The 20,099-nt window shown below is 39.2% G+C and overlaps 1 protein-coding gene across 3 annotated transcripts in view; it reads right to left on the bottom strand.

The window, feature by feature from the left end:
- Positions 1-879: 879 nt before the first annotated feature.
- SMC1B (structural maintenance of chromosomes 1B) overlaps positions 880-20,099 on the bottom strand; it is a 28,358-nt gene continuing 9,138 nt past the window's right edge. For 2 of the 3 annotated variants that reach the window (XM_064421158.1, XM_064421159.1), the window contains exons 10-25: positions 18,612-18,797; positions 17,435-17,614; positions 16,296-16,442; positions 15,572-15,709; positions 14,960-15,076; positions 12,407-12,513; positions 11,479-11,620; positions 10,564-10,709; positions 9,340-9,493; positions 8,903-9,001; positions 7,862-8,018; positions 6,991-7,145; positions 5,461-5,612; positions 4,975-5,044; positions 2,336-2,446; positions 880-2,112 (exon numbers count right to left, since the gene is read on the bottom strand). In XM_064421158.1, coding sequence (XP_064277228.1) covers positions 2,002-2,112; positions 2,336-2,446; positions 4,975-5,044; positions 5,461-5,612; positions 6,991-7,145; positions 7,862-8,018; positions 8,903-9,001; positions 9,340-9,493; positions 10,564-10,709; positions 11,479-11,620; positions 12,407-12,513; positions 14,960-15,076; positions 15,572-15,709; positions 16,296-16,442; positions 17,435-17,614; positions 18,612-18,797 — 2,172 coding nt within the window. In that variant the 3' untranslated portion in view covers positions 880-2,001. The remainder of the gene's footprint in view (positions 2,113-2,335; positions 2,447-4,974; positions 5,045-5,460; positions 5,613-6,990; positions 7,146-7,861; positions 8,019-8,902; positions 9,002-9,339; positions 9,494-10,563; positions 10,710-11,478; positions 11,621-12,406; positions 12,514-14,959; positions 15,077-15,571; positions 15,710-16,295; positions 16,443-17,434; positions 17,615-18,611; positions 18,798-20,099) is intronic. The other variant, XM_064421160.1, reaches the window with a different exon arrangement.

Below are 20,099 nucleotides of genomic sequence, written 5' to 3'. Positions count from 1 at the left end.
CAGGGCTGGCACTCCCTGACCCCTCTGCAGTGGGTTCCTGTGGAAATGTTAAATACTGCTACATCACAGACTGTGCTGCCTGCTGCCTTGGACAGCAGGTGATCCCTAGTGTGTAAGTTTGCTTTTGGGTGAACTGCTCCAAGGGTGAAGCTGAGGCCCAGCAGTACCTGGTACTGCCCCCACCTGCACCATGTTGGCAGCAAGACAGAATTCCCACTGCAGCCAGCACTGGTAAGGACTGTGGTTTTCCAGCCAGCAGTGGCTGCAAGAGAGCATGTCCAGGGCTGTCCTTTGTGCTGATGGTGTACCTGACAGGGCTGAAGGATTTCTGTGACACCTTCTGCAAACAGGTCACACTGCATTGGGGTTTTACAGGAGGGTAGGGGGTGGGTCTGGCAGGTGACATTTCTCTCTGAACCGTGGTTTGGCAGCTCTTCACTCTCTTGTCACACAACCAGCTCCTGCAGTGCTGGAAAGTGCTGCTTTGCAAAGTGACTGGTCAGGCTCTTGTGGATCCTGATGATCCACAAGATCCAGCTTCACCTGTTGTTCCAAGCCAAGCAAAATCCATCACCTGCACTGAGGTATTTATGACCCTCATTACTACCACTATGACCTAAAGTCATGCAACTCCTTATCCTGTGCTTGAAGTTGGATCCACAATAGGAAATCCCATCCCTCCTCTTGGTAAGGATCAGCTTACACCCAGCACTGGTGATTCTTCCCTTGTAGATCCTGCTGAACTGTAGCTTGTCCAGCAGCCTCCTGTCTTGAGGGCCATTTATTGTATCCTCAAAAGCAGAAGAGCAAGGGGTTGTTTTATCTCCTAATACATCTGTTACCAGATTCTCAAACAAGGCACTGATGCTGACTCATGCCTCAGAGTAAATTATTTTATTCAGTGAAGTGTGGCAATAACACAAGTATTTGATGAACATTTGTATTCCTGTGAAACACATTACACTCTGCTCAGACAATCTTCCTCCCTGAGGCAGGATCCTCACAGGCCCAGCACAAGCCCAGGGCTCACAGCACATGACAAGGCAGATATCTGTAAGCAACCCACAGGACAAAGAGAACCTGCTCTGTGAACACAAGATAAAATTATTAACAGCCACAAACCAAGGGAAGCTCTTCACCACTCAGAGGTGGAACATAAGCCAGAAAAAGCAATTCCAGCTTCCAGTTTTCTTTAACCAGCTTCATTAACTTTAGATGAAAAATTCATTAACTTCCATCTGCTTGGATGAAAAACAGTCAGCAAAATAAGTAACTTCAGTGTACTGGGACAGCTACATAATAACATTACATTTATATATTATATGTTTTATGTATGTATATATATTTCATTTGCCTCTATAGCATGACTCACTCTTTCCACTTCTGTATGAGGTGAAATACCTCAGAGGTGAAATTTTTCAAGGTTACATCACAGCTCTAGAGCTGCATCCCCAGTTTTTGTACAGTTAACTAATACTTGTGTAAGGCTGCAGTGGAGAACTGAAGTCTGATTGTCACAGAAGTCACCCAAGATAATGAACACACTCCAGTACCTCACTGTTTTAGAAAAGAGGAAATAATCCTATTCTGAAGGCAAACAGAAGCAGCTACAACTCAAAAGGTCCTGACTGGAGCAGCGAGCACCTGAACATCATGCTGGCACTGTGGACTTTTCCTAAGAAAAACAAGAGGCTGGTTCTTTGGGATACTCTACTTATAGAAATGAACCTGCAGCACTTCTTACAGCCAAAATATTTGGAACAAAAGCTTTGGGTACCAGTGCACACACTGCACACCTCAGAAACAGCCTCGGGCTCTCACTCCTTAACGAAACTGCATCAAGGAGTAGCAGTTGATTCCCTTAATATTTTGCAAAACTGCTTCACTTGAAAAGTGAACATTTCCCTGTCAACCCCTAACAGCCACATTCAAACTCAGGTTTGTACCAGCCAGCTGTGAGCCCAGTTCCTGTTGTCACCTGGCCCTGACAGCATCCAGGCACTACTCGAAGAGAGAACCACGGCTGGGCTTCTCTGCTGTGTCCTCCTCTTCCTCCTCTGGGTACTCGGTAAGATCCAGGGTCAGGACTTGGCTGAACATGATACCATTGTACTGAAAGAGGGAGCATCAGAGCAGGTAACACCTTCTGGTACTTGAAATAAGCATTTCATAACTATGAGATGCAATCGTGAGCATGAGTTCCCCAAAGGATGCTCCCCAAAGCTGGCACCTGCACAGCAGGACACACCCAGCCACCAACTGTGTGCAACACCTCAGGTGTGACCCAGCACTTCAACAGCCCCATGTGCATTATCTACCCAAAATTAACTGTTACCTCAGGACACACTCCAATCAATGCATCTGCCTTGTAATAAAACTCTTCCTTCAGGGAAATGACTATCATTTGGAACTGCTCATGTGCCTGTTCTCTAATGAAACTCGAGACCTTTGGGAAGAAACCAAGTATTTCAGTTAGTTCTGGCAACCTGAAACAATGCTGTGACTGGGGAATGGTGAGGGAAGAACTGAACTGTGCTAGCTGCACAATTCCATCATGACTGCTAACATGAGAAATAAACCAGTTTTAAAAGCCAGATATCTTGCATGGTTTTAAGACAACCCCTCAGGTGTGCTGCTTTTTAGAAACATTTAAGAAAATAATGGTTCATTCCAGTGAATAAAGCTATAAAAAAACCACTAGTGCCAATGAATAACAATTTTACTTTGTATAACTAGAAAGGAAGGTAGAAATCCCCAAATAAGTTTTTTTCAAAAGTGTCAAAAAGTTTGCTACTGGCTGTATAATAACCTTAAATTAGTTCACTGCAGAGAGTAGCAAGTTTCTCAATAATAATGCAACTTAAAGGTATGAAATTTAAGTTATTAACTGGTGAGATTGCAATGTCCCACAATATAAATTAAATGCCGCATAAAGGAAAACCAGTATCTTTTTAATGAGCTCTCTGCCTGCACACTTCTATCTATATGACATGGACATTAATTTTTTACTGGAAGGACTGTTAGTAAGTTAAAAACTTCACAGTAAATTCAGAGTATAGTTCCAGTTAGTGAGAGATCTGCTTTACTACATCATCCATCTGAAAGAATTGAAAAAACAGATTAATTTCTTAGGATAAAAAATAGACACCAGTGAGTACCAGCAACAATCTTTCACAGATCAGTTTTGCCCACTTGCAGTATTTAATTTTAGCTATGTTTGAATTGAGCAATCCAGGTGCACAGAGGCAAAATCACCTCTTTGTTTCCAGTGTTTTGACAAGAATGGGGCTCAGCACATCCTTAGGTGTAAAGGGAACCTCTCTTCTGCCAGGCAGAATGAGCCTCCTCAGAGGGGCAAAGTGCAGAAGTGCCTCTTGCACTCTACTAATCATTATCAGCTCTGGTAATGCATCACAGGTAGCCAATATGGAAATCCTCACCTTCATGCAAAGAGTACAGGAACCTATTTGGATTAACAAAGTCATCCAGGTAACAAGCAGGTAAGGGTCCCTGCCCAGCTCCAGACAGAGCCAGGAAACACAACAGCCAGCCACCCCAGAGAGCTGCAGAGATGGGCTGTGCTCATCACCTGACACAGCACAGCTTCCACAAGAAGCAGAAATGGGAAGTTCAGCAGTAAATGGTGTAACACCAAAGGAACTGGAGTCAGCCTGCACTGCTCCAAGTCACCAGCCTTGAGACATCTGAGCCCAGAAAGAATAACAGAAAACTCAACACTCATATTCCTCCAGAATACATCATCTTAGAGTGGTCCCAAGTGAGACTCGTCAGCAGAGCAGTATTGGGTAGAAGCTCAGCTCACAGAGGTGCTGTGGGATGTGTAATCTTGTTTTTAATCATGTCACTCAGAGCCAAACCCTGAAAATTCCTTAGGGATCTTCATTACAGCCCCACTACATCCCAACTCATGTTGCTGAAACACACTGCACCAAGGTAAACAACCTCAGGGCCTGGGTAACTCTTGTGGACTTGCATCCCAAGGATTATTTAGGGAATTCAGGTTCAGGAACCTCTCACAGTGAGTCAGTAATCTCCAAGAAGGAATTGAATTCTATCTGGCACGCATAAGTGATAAAGCTTTCCTGCTATCTATTCCAGAGGTACCCTCCAAGCAAACTCTGGGGTTCTTGGCACATCACAGTTAATGCCATCAGGGGAAAAACCACAAGATTTGGTGTTTAAACAACTGCTTGTGTTTGTTAGGCTCTACCAAGACTGACATTAGCAGTAATGCTAGCAGAAATACTGTTCTGAAAAGGAATGCTTCCACAGAAAAAAATCCAGGCATACGTGGAGAGCTTTAGGATTCCTCCCTACAACAAAATCCCCCTGTTTGAGCCTCCCCCTCCCAGGGGCTGCCATCCACAGCTGCAATCTCTGCTGTTTGTGCTCCAGCCCCAGTTCTTGTTACATTGAACAGTTACTGGCAAAAAGGGCAAGGAGAAATTAAGAGGGAAGGAAGGTGTTTTAATCAAGAAAAGTCATGTGACTAAAATGACTGGAGCAACAACTTTATTGGTGCTAATGCAAAAATAGTTACTAAGCCAATTCCATTAAACACTGCAGGAACAGAATGACTTGGTTTCCACATTGCAGACACACTCCTTGCTACTTCTTGGAGCCAAGGGAGCTCCAAGGCCTTACCAATTCCAAGCAGCACAATTCCCAGGTGCCCTCCAGGTCAGACTGTGCCACACGGGGTTACACAACAGACCTGCACACTCCTCATCACCTCCTCTCACCCTCCCAATTTAGAGACCAATCAAACACACTTGGATTAAGGAATTTAAATTTCTCCTGTACATCATAGACTCATTACTTTAGCCCTAAATCCAATCTAATTTAAAACAGATTCAGTCAGGCTAAACAACCTCTGTATCCCAACACTCTGCAATGGAAGTAGTCACCCTTTTACAGAAGGTACCAGATACTGTCAGTAAAAGAGCAACTTACTTTGCCAATGTTTGTGTTATCCAGTGCAGCATCTATCTCATCCAAAACAAAAAAAGGAGCTGGACGAAAGCTGTAGAAGACAAGATGGTATTTTGCATTGAGATACCAAAAGGTTAATCAATATTCTAATTACTTACTTACTCTATAAATAAAGTTGGTAGTATTTTTCAATATTATTCGTATATTTATTGTAAATTAAATAATTATGTAAATAAATAATAATTTAACATCTAATATTACATAATAGACAAGAAACTCATTAACAGTTAGTATTTTAATTAACATGAAATTCTACATTGAATAGATGAAGTTATGACAGATAAAGAATAAGGATTTCAGCAATGCTTGAACACTCCATTAGCAGAATTTTTAACATGTGTATAAGCATAACACGGTCCCTTTCTATCACCTACTTGGCCAGATACTTGGAGAATACCCTAACATTTTTTTTTCCCCCCTGGATAGTCCCAGAACAGCTCTTTTTACCTGTGTACAGCAAACACAAGAGCCAGGGCTGCCACTGTTTTTTCCCCTCCTGACAAGCTGTCCATGGGCATAAAGCGCTTGCCCGGAGCCACGCAGTGAAAGCCAATCCCTTCCAGATAGGGCTCCTCAGGGTTTTCTGGACTAAGGAAGGCCTAGAAACAAATACATTTAATTGTTAATAGTGAGATTTATCAAATTATCTAGCTGGGTATTTTTAAGGTTTAAATACTGCCTGAGCTAGTGAGGAATCCGTGAGTTTTGTTCCCTTTTAGGGAAGCTGTTCATCCATTCTGAGAGCAGCAGTATCCAGTTCCTGGAGAAAATGGTTTTGTCAACAAACCAGGATCCAAGAGGCTCAGTAACAAAACCAGTGTGGAAATGGTGCCACATATTTGTTATTTCCAGATTTTCAACTATTGAATAAGCTTGATTTTATCACCTTTTATGTAACTGCTATGATTTTTAAAAATTATTGAAATGTTAGACTTCAAAAGCAGATTTCTTGGTTTTTTTTGCCTGGAAGACAATATACTTGCAAAATTGCCTTTGTTAGCTTTACAGAACCTAGTTTTGAGCTGGACAAAGACTGCTTGTATTAAAGTATTTTTCTGTACTTTGTATCTTGGTTCCCAGGGACAAAATTTAAAAGTATTATTGTAAAGGAATCACCATTTTCCTAACCACTAAAGGTATGATGGGTAAGATCACTGCCAGATGGTTTATTTTTCTCATTAATAGAAGAGACAATAAAATAATACAGACTCTTCCCCTCTGCACAAGAGGAGACAGGTAAGAGAAATTTCCTTACTTAACCCTCATTTCAAATGTCTCTCCTCAGATCACAGACATCATGGAAGAAAACCAAACCAACACACAACATGCTGAAGAAAAACACAATCTTAAGACAGACAAGAGGTCAGTCCTTTAGACATTCCACAGTCTGTGGAATTTGAGAAAACCAAAGCATTTGGGAGTTCCCTCTTGACTTCTGGTATTAACACAGGAACAGTAACAATGATAATTATGAGACAATTTTCTTAAAAGAAACATGTTTATTAAAAGTTGAAGACATGTTATATCTGTTTATATTTTCTAAATATTTAAAGTGGGGTAGAAGGTGCTTCAAGACCTTGTACAAAACACTAGCACTGCTTCACAATTTTCAGCTGTCTGTACTAATGATTATTATTAGTGTAAGTTGATGTGTAAACCAATGTTATTTTAACTGAAGTACTCAATTACATTTCACACTTGTGCTCCAATAATTTACAAGTCTGCTAAAAGCAAAGAGTTAAACTAAGCCAAGCTGAACAGTCCCCAGTTTTGCTCACATATTACCTCTCTGTCTAATGTCAAGCATACTTAGGCTTGTTGCCTGTTCCTTCCCTGATCCTAAACTTCTGTAGTCTTTATTTCTGTCATTTTCTTCTTAAGGTCTGAGACTGTCTTTGGAAACCACAAGTGCTACTTTATTCTAGGTACCAGAGCATCCAGCACGGCCTCAAGGCCCAGCCCCTGCACACAACACACCTGAGCACTGCTGTTCCTGCAAAGCCTCTTGTAGATCCTGTCAATGGCTATGGAGGCGTGCTCAAAGCACCGGCTGAACAGCTCGTATCTCCTCCTTTTCACCTCTTCAAACTCGTGCTTGCACATTCTGGCCTCCTTTCTGCTGGCCTCAAAAGCTACGGGAAAAAAAATCACAGGAATTACTCCTTAACAGCAAATACACAGAACAAAAGTATAGTGGGTTCCATGAACAGCAACAAAGAAAATACTTATTGCAGAAAAAAGAACATACCGACATAGTGTGAGTTTCCTTCCAAATTTCAAATGGAAGAGCCACAAACCAGCAAAGGTGTGATGTATTCAATCTGCTCTGTGCCACGTTTGTCTGGAGCAAGGAATATTGTTCTCCTAATTCCTTCTGGGAACCAGGCAGCCCTAAGCAGCACCAGCACTGACCTGGTACAGCTCCAGAACCCCTTAAGTTCTTATATTGTTAATATCTTCAAAATTCTCTAGAGATACTAACCATTTTGCAGAAATGCTCATGTATGAGTTTTGGACAACACACACAGCTCCTTCAGTTATGTAAGAAAATTTAAGCAATTTTAACATTCAAGTCAGTACTTCTCAGAAAGCTAGTAAAAAACACTTTATGATGTCATGTGGGGAACAAATATTTTCCTAATCACTCAAACTGTATTTCAACAAACTACTCCACACTCAAGTGTATGTTGTCTACATGTAACTAAAAACATGACTGAGGATAAACACTTGAGCACAAAAAATACCTTAATATCTCAAAGGGGCAAAGCCAGCAGGACCAACCCCAACAAAAGGAATTTCAATTAAGGTGTAATCACAAAAGTGACTGACATGAAAGACTCAGTGTTACCATCTATCGATTCCTGGAACTTGTCCCGAGCTATCAGTAACTTCTCTTCTGCTCTCAGATTTGGAGCAGCTGTCTTCATTAATGTGACCTCTTTAGCTTTGATTTCTTGCTGCATTTGCTTCACTTGATCCTCTATATCTTTATCAGATTCTAGTTCCTAAAGAAAAAAAAACCAACAGAGGAATCTAATTTGCTTTTAGGCCCAGACATTTCAACACATATAGCAAGCACTCATGGTTCCTGAAACAATTACCCCACTCATTAATAGCTTTAACTTGAAACACAACTGAAAATGCCACCCAGGTCTTATTTCTTGCAATGAGTCTACCAGGCCCTCACTCTTCTTCCCCAGGACTTTAAAAACAGGAAGCCAATTATTTTCTCTCAATTCCCTTTTAAAAATACAACACAGGAGCAGGATTAGTTCTTCACTCCTTGATTTTTAAAGAAGAGGTTCTCGGTGAAGTTTAGATAAGTTCCACTGATGACAGATGCATCCTTTGTTCTGTGCTTAGCCTCTGACATTTAACTATTTTCCTCCAGATTAAAAAGGAAAAAAGAAACTACAAAACCTGCTGAGAAAATGTGACCTAATGGGCTGTTAGACAGGGAAGGATGGGAACCCTTGGTCTCTGCAAATACCACAAACAGAAGGTACACAACCCCCCCACAGCCACCCTTGGGTTCTGGAGTTTTGAGCCTTAACACAAAAAGCTGGAACTTCAAGGCAGAAGCTAAAGGAGGAAGAAAAAAAAAATCAAGGTTATAGTAAGTCTCTCAATTCCATTTTTGTGGTTCAGGTAAGCTGTAAGTTAAAGCCAGTTGTATGGGAAACTGACCTATCTAGAAACCCCACACATCAATGCTACATCATGAGCACAAAACCAGAGCACACATAACACATGCACTTCAGCTTAGCAGTGGTTTTACCAAGTGTCACTTAAAGACTAGGGTGAAGAACAAAATAAACAACAAATAAAATACCTTTCACAAAAACAAAAATCAGAAACTTCATCTCTAATATTTCAGACAAAAGATTACCTTTAGGTCGACTCCTAGGGTGCTGTAGTCTATCTGAATTGCCTCTTCCCTTTCATAGATCCCTGATAGAGTCTGTGTGCCTTCTACTTCAGTTCCTAGCTGTAAGATGAAGGACACTCCAGTTCAGAAATACAACAGTTAACTTTAAAACTGTAAAACCAATTCATTAAAAGATTTTAAAATTAAGAGACAGTGGTAACATGGTACGATTTTATATGTTTCACAAGAGTATGTTTCAAGAACCAGCACAAATACTTGCAAACAGTATTTTCTGTCTACAAAAATAAAAATAAATCCTTTTGAATGAAAGAGACCTGATCACATGAATAGAGTGGATTGGTTTGAACATCACTATAGAAGAGAAACGGTCCTGTAAGGAAGCAAAAATTAAATTAATGACTAAGTGCTGCTCCATCTTCTGCAAACACTTTAAGTACCTCTACTTCACTGATGTCATCCATTGATCCAGCCAGCAGCTTGATTTTCAAGTCCTGCACCTTGCATTCAAGCAGCAGATTATGTCCCCTTAATCTCATCTCTTCCAGAGAGGTTTCGAGAGCTGTAGCTTCCCTCTGCAACTTTGTGGCTTCTCTATATGCACAAAAGGCACAAAACAAGAGTGGAAACATCACTGCCAACAACATCCACAGAAAAACAGCATGAAAAACACAGCACAGACAACAGATTCCAAGCACCAAGAGGGCTGTTTCCTCTTCAGTAACCCCCATCAAACAAAGGAAAATGCTACTTCTGCCATCCCCTTCATTCTCCTGAATTACTCCAGAGGGAGCCTCAGTCTCAGTTCATTGCCAATTTCACTTAAAAGCACATTCAAATACCCATCTTTCCTAATTAAGACTACCTCTGCTCTGTTCAGCTCTAGTGAACATGTATGGAGATTTGATCCTTTAACATGTAACCAAGTATCTTTTATCATTACTCTCCCAGAAACAGCTACCAATTCCTCTGGTAGCATCAAGTTACTATCAGCAGAAACACAGTTAAAATTATACACAACATAAATTACCAGGCATACAGTCATGAGTTAACAGAAAATTTCATGGCCATAACTGTGCCAGTGTGATGGGGTTTTTAAACACAGTGATGACTCCTGTAATAAGCAAGCACAACAGAACTGAAGTATAAACTGTCCACAAAGGAGCTGATTTCATATAACAGTAGGAGAAAAAAATGACCTGAAGTTAGTATTAGTTTAAGGTATCCAACATATGAAAAGTCTGGAAAAACAACAATAAAATTGGAAAATAAAAATGTTCCCATTAATCAGACTCACTCTACAACTCAAACTGAACTGTAAAACTATGAGGGAACTTCACATGCTGCCAGTCAAGCTGTAAGCTACTACACATTCACCACAGGAGATAACAGATCTGTGGTCAGAGATCACAGTGAGACCTAAGCCTAGGCAGGTAATAGAATAATTCTGTATGGTTTATGGGATGGACCTCTTGAAATACTCTCCTTCACCCACTGAATTAGAAACATGGTTAAACCAAGGCACGCTGTAGATGGAAATCACTACGTCTCTAATAAATCTTTCACAAGAAAACAAAACAAGATTAATCCAAACATGTGATCACTAAGTCCCTTCTAAATATTATCCCTTTAATAATTTTCCCAGGAGTAGAAGTAGGAGTTACCTATTAAGAGTTAACATCATCTTTCTGCACTCTTCAACTTCATTGTGGCTTTTTGCAAGCTCAGCTTTATGAGCACTTAGTCTATCCTTAAGCTGTTGCTGCTCCTCCAAAAGTTCATTGACTTTTTTAAGAAGCTTTTCCTCATCCTGCATAGAAATATTTAGATCTTTAACCTCCCACTAATAATCTAGATATGAAACCTCTACTATACAGAAAGAGAGAGCTAAAGTTTCAACCTGCTGCATTCAAATGTGTTAGAGTGAAGATGTGAAAGGCACTGGGGGGGGGGGGTTTCCCCTACTTTGTGGCAGTTTTATACATTTCACATTTTGTTTTTTGTTCAAAGCACGTATCTTCTCCTTCCCTTTTCTGTGAACAAGCACAAGCTTGTTTCTTTAACATCAGCACAGTACAGAATAAAGAGCACTGTGAAGGAGAAACCCATACATATTACTTCAACTAAAAATCTATATGGGTTTCATAGCATTAATTTAAATATTTTAGTGGCTGTAAAGTAGCTTAAAGATGTAAAGCACCAGAGTTGCTTGCTCTTGCTCATAAAATCTCTGCTGAATCTGAGCCACATGCTGCTGGTTTTATCTATAGTTACATGTTGCATGTTCATATCAACAGAACACATTAACTGAATAAAATATAAAATAATACTGTACAGACAGTAATCCAAAACTTATTTTTTAGTAAGCTTATTTTTAATAAAAAATAAGCATTCAAATATGGCAGGTTATTCCAAAGTTAAAATGCAATATGCATCTGCATTTTTCTAAGCAATTACAAAGTCAACCCTGAATTAACCCCTTAAAAGATTAATCCACAGCATCAACTACATTTATTCAAAACTGAAACTGAGAGGAAAGAATGTATTGAGTTACAAAGACAGATTATTTTCATTATTACCTTCTTTAGCTTGATAATCTCAGCTTCATCTTTAAGAATTGTCTCCCTCAACTTGCTGACTGAGTTTGTTGTTTTTTGTAGATGATCACGATTATACTCCAGCTGAACATTCAGTCGTGTCCTCTGACTTTCAAACTCCAGTCTGGTCAAGGTACAGGATTTAAAACCACTTCTTACAAAGCAGGCTATTATCTGTGATTGGACTCTGTTTAGATACCATTACTATATATATATATTCTATGTATAGAATAGAATACACAAAAATCTGCATTACATTGATTCTACTACACCACATCCTGTGAATATATGGGAAATCACAAAGGTACAGTGATACTGGTTAAACAAATACAATACAGAATATAGCCACATCAATATGGAAAGTGACACCTGAACTTCAACCACCTTTTCATTTTAACATTCTCCTTCTAAGATACAAATCTGTGGAGCAGTGACACATCTGTGAGATAAACACTAGCTAAGGGTGCCTGTGAAAAACTCAAGAACTTGTCTTCCTTAGAGAGGAAGTTCCTGTACCAAACACCTGCATCTCACACCCAGTTTTCCTTAAGATTTATTCACATGAGTGACCCTTCATGCTACTCTCAATCTGGGATACTGCCATTTTTTAATGTGGGTATTAGAAAACTATTGTTAATTTTTTCACAATAGTGCTACCAAAATAGTAAATGTTACCTTTCAAGTCTCTTGCAAGCTGTCACTGACTCTGTCTAAACCCCAAACCATAGCAGTGATCTAACTAATCCTTGTCTAACTAATCTACAGCAGTGGCCTGACTAACAGTGACAGGGAGAACCTTCCACATTCTCCTATGACTTTGTGGTATTTCCTCTGAAGGAGTTTCTCCAGTTTCTCCACTGTGCCCAATCTAATACCAACCACTGGTTCACATTTTAGAGACATATACCACCTTCTCTTATCAATCTCCTCCTGTTGTCTCACATGTTCTTGTTCATACACACGAATATTTTCTATACCAATTTCTTCACAGAATTCCCGGAAAACAACATCTTCAACCTTTGAAACACAGAGAAATTGAACAAAAAATGATTATACTATTTTGCAACTTACAGATGTAAAATATTCAATCACTTCATGCTACAGACTAGATTTTTAAGGTACTTCAAGAAAACAGCTAACAACTACTGAGAAGTAATTTGTACTTGAAATTTTCAAATAACACTTTCAGTCCAAATGCCAGACATAAGGCATTTGTGCCTGTGATCCACCAAGTGTAACTCCAGTGACAGCACCTGGTCATTCTGAAGACAGAGGTCATCACAGTGTAACCAGCTTCCCTGGTGTTGCCTGGTGTTCCCAGGCAGCTGAAGAAGAGAAAGCTATACAGGACATTAATCAGATACACTAGATTTCTTGATGTTGCAATTCAGTTCTTTATTTGAATTCTTTCAAGAGATCCATAAATATTAATTACTATGCTCTGTTTATAGAAAAGTCAGAAAAATTCTGCCATGGAATAGCTAATTTCCTAATTATACAGCATATACTAACAAAAGCATCAGTCAAAATCAATTCTATTTTCTTTTTTTTTTTTGCAATTTAAGCAGGCAAATACTACGTACAGTGTATATGGCTGGACTGAAGGAAGAAATAGCAACAGTCCATTCCTATAAATTCCTATTTAAAAGGAAACCCAATGGACTGAACAAAAATTTAAAAGAACTCTACAGGTCAAAGCCTGGTATTATTTATATTGTTTTAGTATTCAGGATTTTTTAGTCAGGTATCAAATATTACATCAAATCAAGTTATACTATCCAAGTTACACTACTCTTTGTAAACTGATGATTGGTTCCAAATGATAGCTTCTATGTTTTTGTTTTTTCAGAACAAGCAAAAGAGAAGTTCCTATATCTGGAATTCTTACATGGCTAACCACCAGTGAGTTCCTCAGTGTTTGCAGATGACAGACATCTGCACTCCCTCATGCCTGCACCCCAAGCAGGACAGAGAACAGGCAGCAATTTTGGCTTGTTCTTACATGTAGAATTCCAGTCATGGATTAATGCCAGACTGACTGATGAGAATGGGTCAGAAGCCAGGAACTAAATTACAGATGTATGATACAGCCTGAGTTACTGCAGGCAGTGGTGAGGAATGTCTCCTTCTCCAACAAAATACATTTACACCAGCATCTAAGTCCTGGGCTGTGCATTTCCCAGATAAAACTGCAGTACCATTTTTCCACAGTTTATACCAGATTTCTTTGTTTGACAAGAGTAGGAACAAAGGCAGCTTCAAAACACAGGTAGAGATGAGGAGCCTATTTCCCCAAGAGATCAATTTCTGCCTACTCTAGCAGAACACAGCAGGAAACCCCTCTTGGCATCACATTAGGCTTTACTAACATTCCCTTCACTGAATGCCTTTAGTCTCTTCATGACAACCCTGCTCTGCAATCTGTCCACTGTCTGTATGAACTGCTCTGGGGACCACTGGAAGACTGGCCATCTCATCTCTTGTTTTCCTTGTAATTTACCAAAGTGTCTACACAAAAAGCCAAAGTGAGAAACCTAAGTGGTGGACCATGTATCATAGAGAAGTTTTCCTGTTGCTGTTAAGAAGCAGACAGGAGCAGATTCTAAAGACAAAAGCTCTTTAGTACCGTAACAGAAAATGAATTGGTCAGGTGGGGATAGAACAAGAGCTCCATATTCTCCATCACCTACACCTCAAAAGAGAGAGCAAAGAACACTCAAGATATATCACAGGCTAGCTTTATCTTCCACGAACTGGGAATTCCATGAAGCTAGCCTGTGATATAACTTGAATACCTTGAGGTCCGTTGTACACCTGAACTTGAATACAGGTATGCAACGGTCTTAAAAAAAACCAACAAAATACCAAAACAAGCCCCAAAAACCACAACATGCAAAAAACCCAAAAGAACCTTCTTCCCACCCAGCAAAGAAAAAAGCAAAAAACAAAATCAGAAATAAAATCTCCTCCCAAAACAGAGAAAAATCAAGAACAAATACTGGCTACTTCCCAAGAGAAAGGAACCTTCAGACTATGCTATTTTTCATCTGCTTTCCAAGCAGACAGGCCATCCCCCAGACATGTCACCTGCAGAGTTCAGAACAAAGCCCTCTTGCAGTGCTGTTTTCAGCTCTAGAAAGCTGTATATATATGTTATCAAAGCTTCTACTTGAGATGTAGATGGATTTGGTTGGGTGGATTTGTGTTTAGCGCTTGACAGTCACAGAATTCTGACTCTAAGTAAACTGATTTGCAAAGCCATGACTCATATACACTAACATTCTCTGTTCAGTTACCTTGGTAAGAAAGGTAGAGGATGTGGAGAGATTACTGGAATAATGTACAAGCCTTGTTGACAAAGCAGTTTACAAAGTTAAAAGTTGCCCAGTTGTAAACATCAGTAGAATTTAAGCTGCTGTAGCCTAATAGCATGAGCTCTCAAAGCTCTGACAGAAGGCATTACCTCATTAATTTTTTTTTGAAACTCTTCTATTTTTTCTTTTCTTTGCACTATTCCTTCATTCAGCATATCATGCTGAGCCTCAATATTTACCAGTTCACTTTCCAGTTTTGATTTTTCCTAGACAGGAAAGAAAAAGATGGTAACTTTACTCAATAGGATGATTAGGATGATCAACTTTCTAGAAATTAAGGGACAGCTCTGTTCCAGGTTAACTGTTTTTTTATCATTAAAAAAATTAAGTATTTTCTTCTCAAATGCCTTTTAGCCACTATTACTGCCAATTTGCATGTAACAATTACAGTTTTAATGAGTGGAAAAGCAAACTAAGTACCACATAAAGTGCACTTGGACTTACAGACTTCTGAAGGTTACTAGATGATAAACCAAGCTTACCAGAAACCCAAGTTTTAAACCACAACAGAAAAAGCCTCATGTAAAGTACTCTGCAACCTTTGTTTTTTGTATTTTATAAATTCCCCAGTTGTAACTGCTGTATGTAAAACTTGAACTGAATTTTAAAAAATATGTAAGGACGTAGCATTACTTGATCAGTATTTCAGTTAAAACAACACAATTATTAAACATGAAAATTATAAAGACTTAATATTATACCATGAGGAGATTAGCAAGATGCTTCTTTTTAATAAGGTCTAATTCACTCTGGGAATATTTAAGACGCGTCTGAGTCCCTTGGCATTGAGCACGCAGCTGCTTCAAGTCAGCCTCCTTCCGTCTGATCCTCATTAAGTCCTGGGAAAGTGGCAGGGTGGGAGAAAAAGCTTTTTAAACAAAAGATGAACTGTTTGAAAATTATTTGTTTTTCAGATGTTAAAGCTAGCCCCACTGACCTAGGCCTCATTCAAGGTAAAGGCTGACAGCACAGGTCATATTCAGTATCAATATCGTAATGGATTTACTTCTACCAAGAAAATATTCACTTGCAGATTAAATTACAACTCCATCCCTCTTAAAAAAAAGCCAACTAAAGGTATGACAAATCATTTCACACTGGCAGATTTTGGTTCATGCCAACATTCCCATGTTTACACAACCATGCTGTCATTTTCATTAAGAGTCTTCAGGTACTCTTAAAATTTTCCTGGAGGGAGCTTGGACCAACAGTGTTATCCTGTATTTCTGTCTGTCAGCTGAGAACCACGGCTAAGAACTGAGATGCAGAGTTCATTGTTAACTAGAAGAGGATGAACAGCTATTATGTCCTGTCTGTATCTTCTAGAAGCTTGGCAAATTATACTTTTAGAAAATCACCTTCCCAGAGGTGAACTAAGTTAGACACAGCATGACTTCTGCAGTTAAGTACTTTTAAGAGACCTACCTTTAACTCATTAATCAAGCTATCTCTTCTTTCTTTCATTTTATTAATTTCTTTCTCATCCCAACATCTAGCTTTAAATCTTAAATCACTTGATCCTCCAGAAATCACTCCAGACTTCAAAAATAAAGTTCCATCAAGAGACACTGTCTGGAAGAAAAAAAGTTATATCCAAAATAAATCTGAAAAAACCCCAGCCAAAATATCCCATGCACTAGTGCCCAAGATATGGTAGCAAAAGATCTAACAACCACATTTGAGTTGGACTCAAATTTTTCTTTTGTCTTCCAAACCTGCTAACATGAGGCATTTGCAGCAAAGAGAAAGTCTGTTCCTTCTTAGGAGTAATCACATTTTGGTATTATTACAGCTGATCAGAAAATAAAATAAATTGTATCATTTCCTTGCATACAGCCCCTTGTGTCTACACTTGCACTTAAAAGGTGTAGAACAGACACCTTTTAAACTTGGGAGAAACAAGCAACATGGTAACAGAGTAAAGGCAAACAGCTTGTTTGGAAAGTGAAAGTGTACATTTTTATAAAGAACATGGGTGTTTTTGTGACTTTATTTCAACTAAAAATGATTTAACACTCACCTGTAACTTAAAGCTCTCTTAATAAAAATTTTAGACCATTTATTAAGTGAATAAAATACTGTCTGCAGCAATAGAGACAGGAATAAGAAGAAAGAACTGCAGGAAGTGACAGAGAAGCTTCCAGTCCTTAACATAATCCATATCTACAACCAAGATATTCTGGCAGATATTTTACAGGATTTTGGAAGAATTTCTTCAAAAGAAATCTTGCAAGATAGAGTCTGCATTTTTAAACCAGACAGTTTTAGAAGCATGAATATCCAACCCTCCTACTGCTCATAACTAGGTCCATACCAACACATATGTGGACACTAAATATCCTTTCATTTGCCTTCTCCTTTTTCCAGGAAACCACTTCAACTTACTATCAGAGGAAAAAACAGCCAAGTGAAGGATCTAGTGATTTGTTTCTGTGGGATTAGACTACAAAGTACCAACTCTGTGTTTATCTGCAATACTCCAGCATGTTTACAGAAGAATTATTTAAGGGCATCAAACACATAACTGCAATGAAAAATGTATGCAACAAACTTTGGCTTCTCACTTTCAACCTCACTGGTCCATCAAATGCAACGTGTTTTGCTTCCTTAACTGTTTCACAGATCAAGGCATTCCCACTCACAAACTGAATCACTTTTTTCAGTGGAGCAAACTGTGTTTGTACAACATCCACCATCATTTTAGCCTCTTTTATCTCCCTTAACTTCTCGTTAATTGGTTTTACCTGCAAAGCAAACAACCAATGTTTAGAATCCATGTTGTTAAAGCAAAGCACGTCCATATCTGAGCAGTCTGGGGCAGGATGTACAGATCAATGCAACAGGGAGCTCAACCACTGCAAGACTAAAAACAGATCTGAGGTTTATTTGCCCTCTACACCACTGTCCTTCAAGCTGCATAACCTACTGCATTGCTGTTTATGATGGCATTAAGATACAACTGTATAACCTGTGCATCAAATCAAAGGACACCAATACATGGAGAATAAACAAGAGAGTTCAAAATGTGTGTGCAGTTGCAGGGCAACCACCTTGCCCAGAGAAGCTGTGGCTGCCCATCCCTGCAAGTGCTCAAGGTCAGGGGGTAGGAGCAACCTGGTCTAGTGGAGGATGCCCTTGCCCATGGCAAGGGTGGAAGTGGATGAGCTTTAAGATCCACTCTAAACCAAACCAGTCTGTGATTCTATGATTTTTGGGGTCAAGGAGACATGGTCCAATAGTTCCTATAGCTGGAGCAGTGCTATGGAGGGATACAGGCTTTTTGGGAAGAATATAGAATAGATTGAAGTATTGAGTTCTTTTCACTTCAGTCTCTACTTGCAAGACTAGCCCCTGGGAATCTAGAACAAGGAAGACATTCTTGAGAGAAGAGGGTCAGGTGAGGCACACTTAAGCAAACTGTATGCATGTAAATGTGTGGGCCCTGGTGTGATGCAGCCAGCAGAGATGAAGGATGCCATTGCAAGGCCACTTTCTATGTACCTTTGAATGATCATGGTACTGAAAGAGGTGCCTAAGGATTAGGGGAAAACAAATGTCACTCAGCATTTGCTGATCACCTCAGCAGGCTGGCAGAGTGGGCCAACAGGAGCCTCATGAAATTCACTTCCCAAGTCCTGTGCCTTAAAACTTCAGCTCATTCTAGTTAACTAAAATGAGGCAGTATCAAGACTTCCAAATGTATTAGCTTGCTGATGACAGGAGAAGGAAAAACATACTTACATCAAGGTAATCCAAAGCAAGAAAAGTTTCAGGCTCAGCTCGTTCTTGTTTTAGGAACCGAATGCAATCTCTTGCTACTTTTTCAGTGGCAACAACAATAGCAGTCATGTATTTGCTGAATACCTTGGTAACAGCAAGCTGGTATTTTTTATGAATAGGATGACACAAGTCAAGCAATCTTCCAAACTGAAGATTAAAATACAGAGAAATATTAATACTTTAAATATCAAAAATGCTTTTGCATTCAAGATATATTTTCCTCTTACTGCTTTAGTATTATGTATCTACCAGCTGCACTCTGTCACAACAGCTGCACATCAGAAAAAAACAGAAATCACAGCAGTCATCAACCCAACTTATGAAGTATGGCTTCAGAATCTGAAAGGATCTCTTTTTCTCTAAGGTTACAGGTACATATCAATGTTTTGTTGACATTTTCTTTCATACACTTCTAGAAGTGTGACAGAGTGAAAAAGTTAGCTAAGCATGATTTTTGGAGAGTAAAAATGTATCTAACACTAAGCAAGGTCTTGAAATGACAATAACATCTTAAATAAATAGACCTGTTACCTGCAAAATGACAGCAAGAGGAATCATTCCAGTTTCAACCCAAAAATGAAGAAACATGAAAAGAATAAAAACTACTTTTCTTCTACTGCATAGTCTAAACAATCAAGCCTCTTTTGCCATGCGTTGAAGTAACACCTCTAGAGAGAAAATTAATTATAGTTCCTTGATGTTCATGCTCCCTAAAGACTTTTATTTATTTTCTGTAATTATAGGCAGAGCTGACTTTCTCTGAATGACCAAACCTACTGATGCACATTCTGAACATTATTACCTGTGAATTCATGCAAAAACAATTTTCCTGCTTCTTGACATGTAGCTACTCATCTCTTCTTGCATATCTATGGTCTTGTTCTTATCATATTTAGTACCTGCAGTGCTCACCCACCATTATAAGCAAGTTTTAACAGAACAGAAGCTGTAAGATGCATGTAGAAACAGAACATTTAGAAGTTGTCTGTCATTTTTGCCCATGAAGTCCAGAAGGTCAATATACAGATTTCCTTCAGTTCTGCCAGCAGACCAGAAGAAAAAATATATCTCAACCCTTTTTTCCTAAAACTGTCATTTAGGTTGTGCTCACTCATCTGCAATTAGTACACCTGAGCATTAAGGAGCAGTTCAGAAACAACTGTGCTGCCTCGGTATGCTGGTGTCAGGAAAACTACTGCAGGAACAAGGGTGACAGAAGCAGGCAGCACCAAGCCTTCCTGTAACAGGATAATTTATGCAATAAATTTGACTTCTCATTTCTGTGGGAAGCCATCCCATCTCTATGTACTCTTGAATTTGCAGTTCCCACAGGAAAATCACACAATATTCCTCAACACAAACCTTCCCTAAGCCAATAAAGCATCACCATCTGATCCAGTTCTTTTCAAACAGGGATATAAAAGAAAGAGTGAGCAAGAAGAGATAAGC

The sequence above is a fragment of the Passer domesticus genome, chromosome 5, assembly GCF_036417665.1.
Source record: "Passer domesticus isolate bPasDom1 chromosome 5, bPasDom1.hap1, whole genome shotgun sequence".
Classification (NCBI taxonomy): Eukaryota; Metazoa; Chordata; class Aves; order Passeriformes; family Passeridae; genus Passer; species Passer domesticus.
Note: the sequence above shows the minus strand (reverse complement) of the source record. Positions and strands in the feature narration are given on the sequence as shown.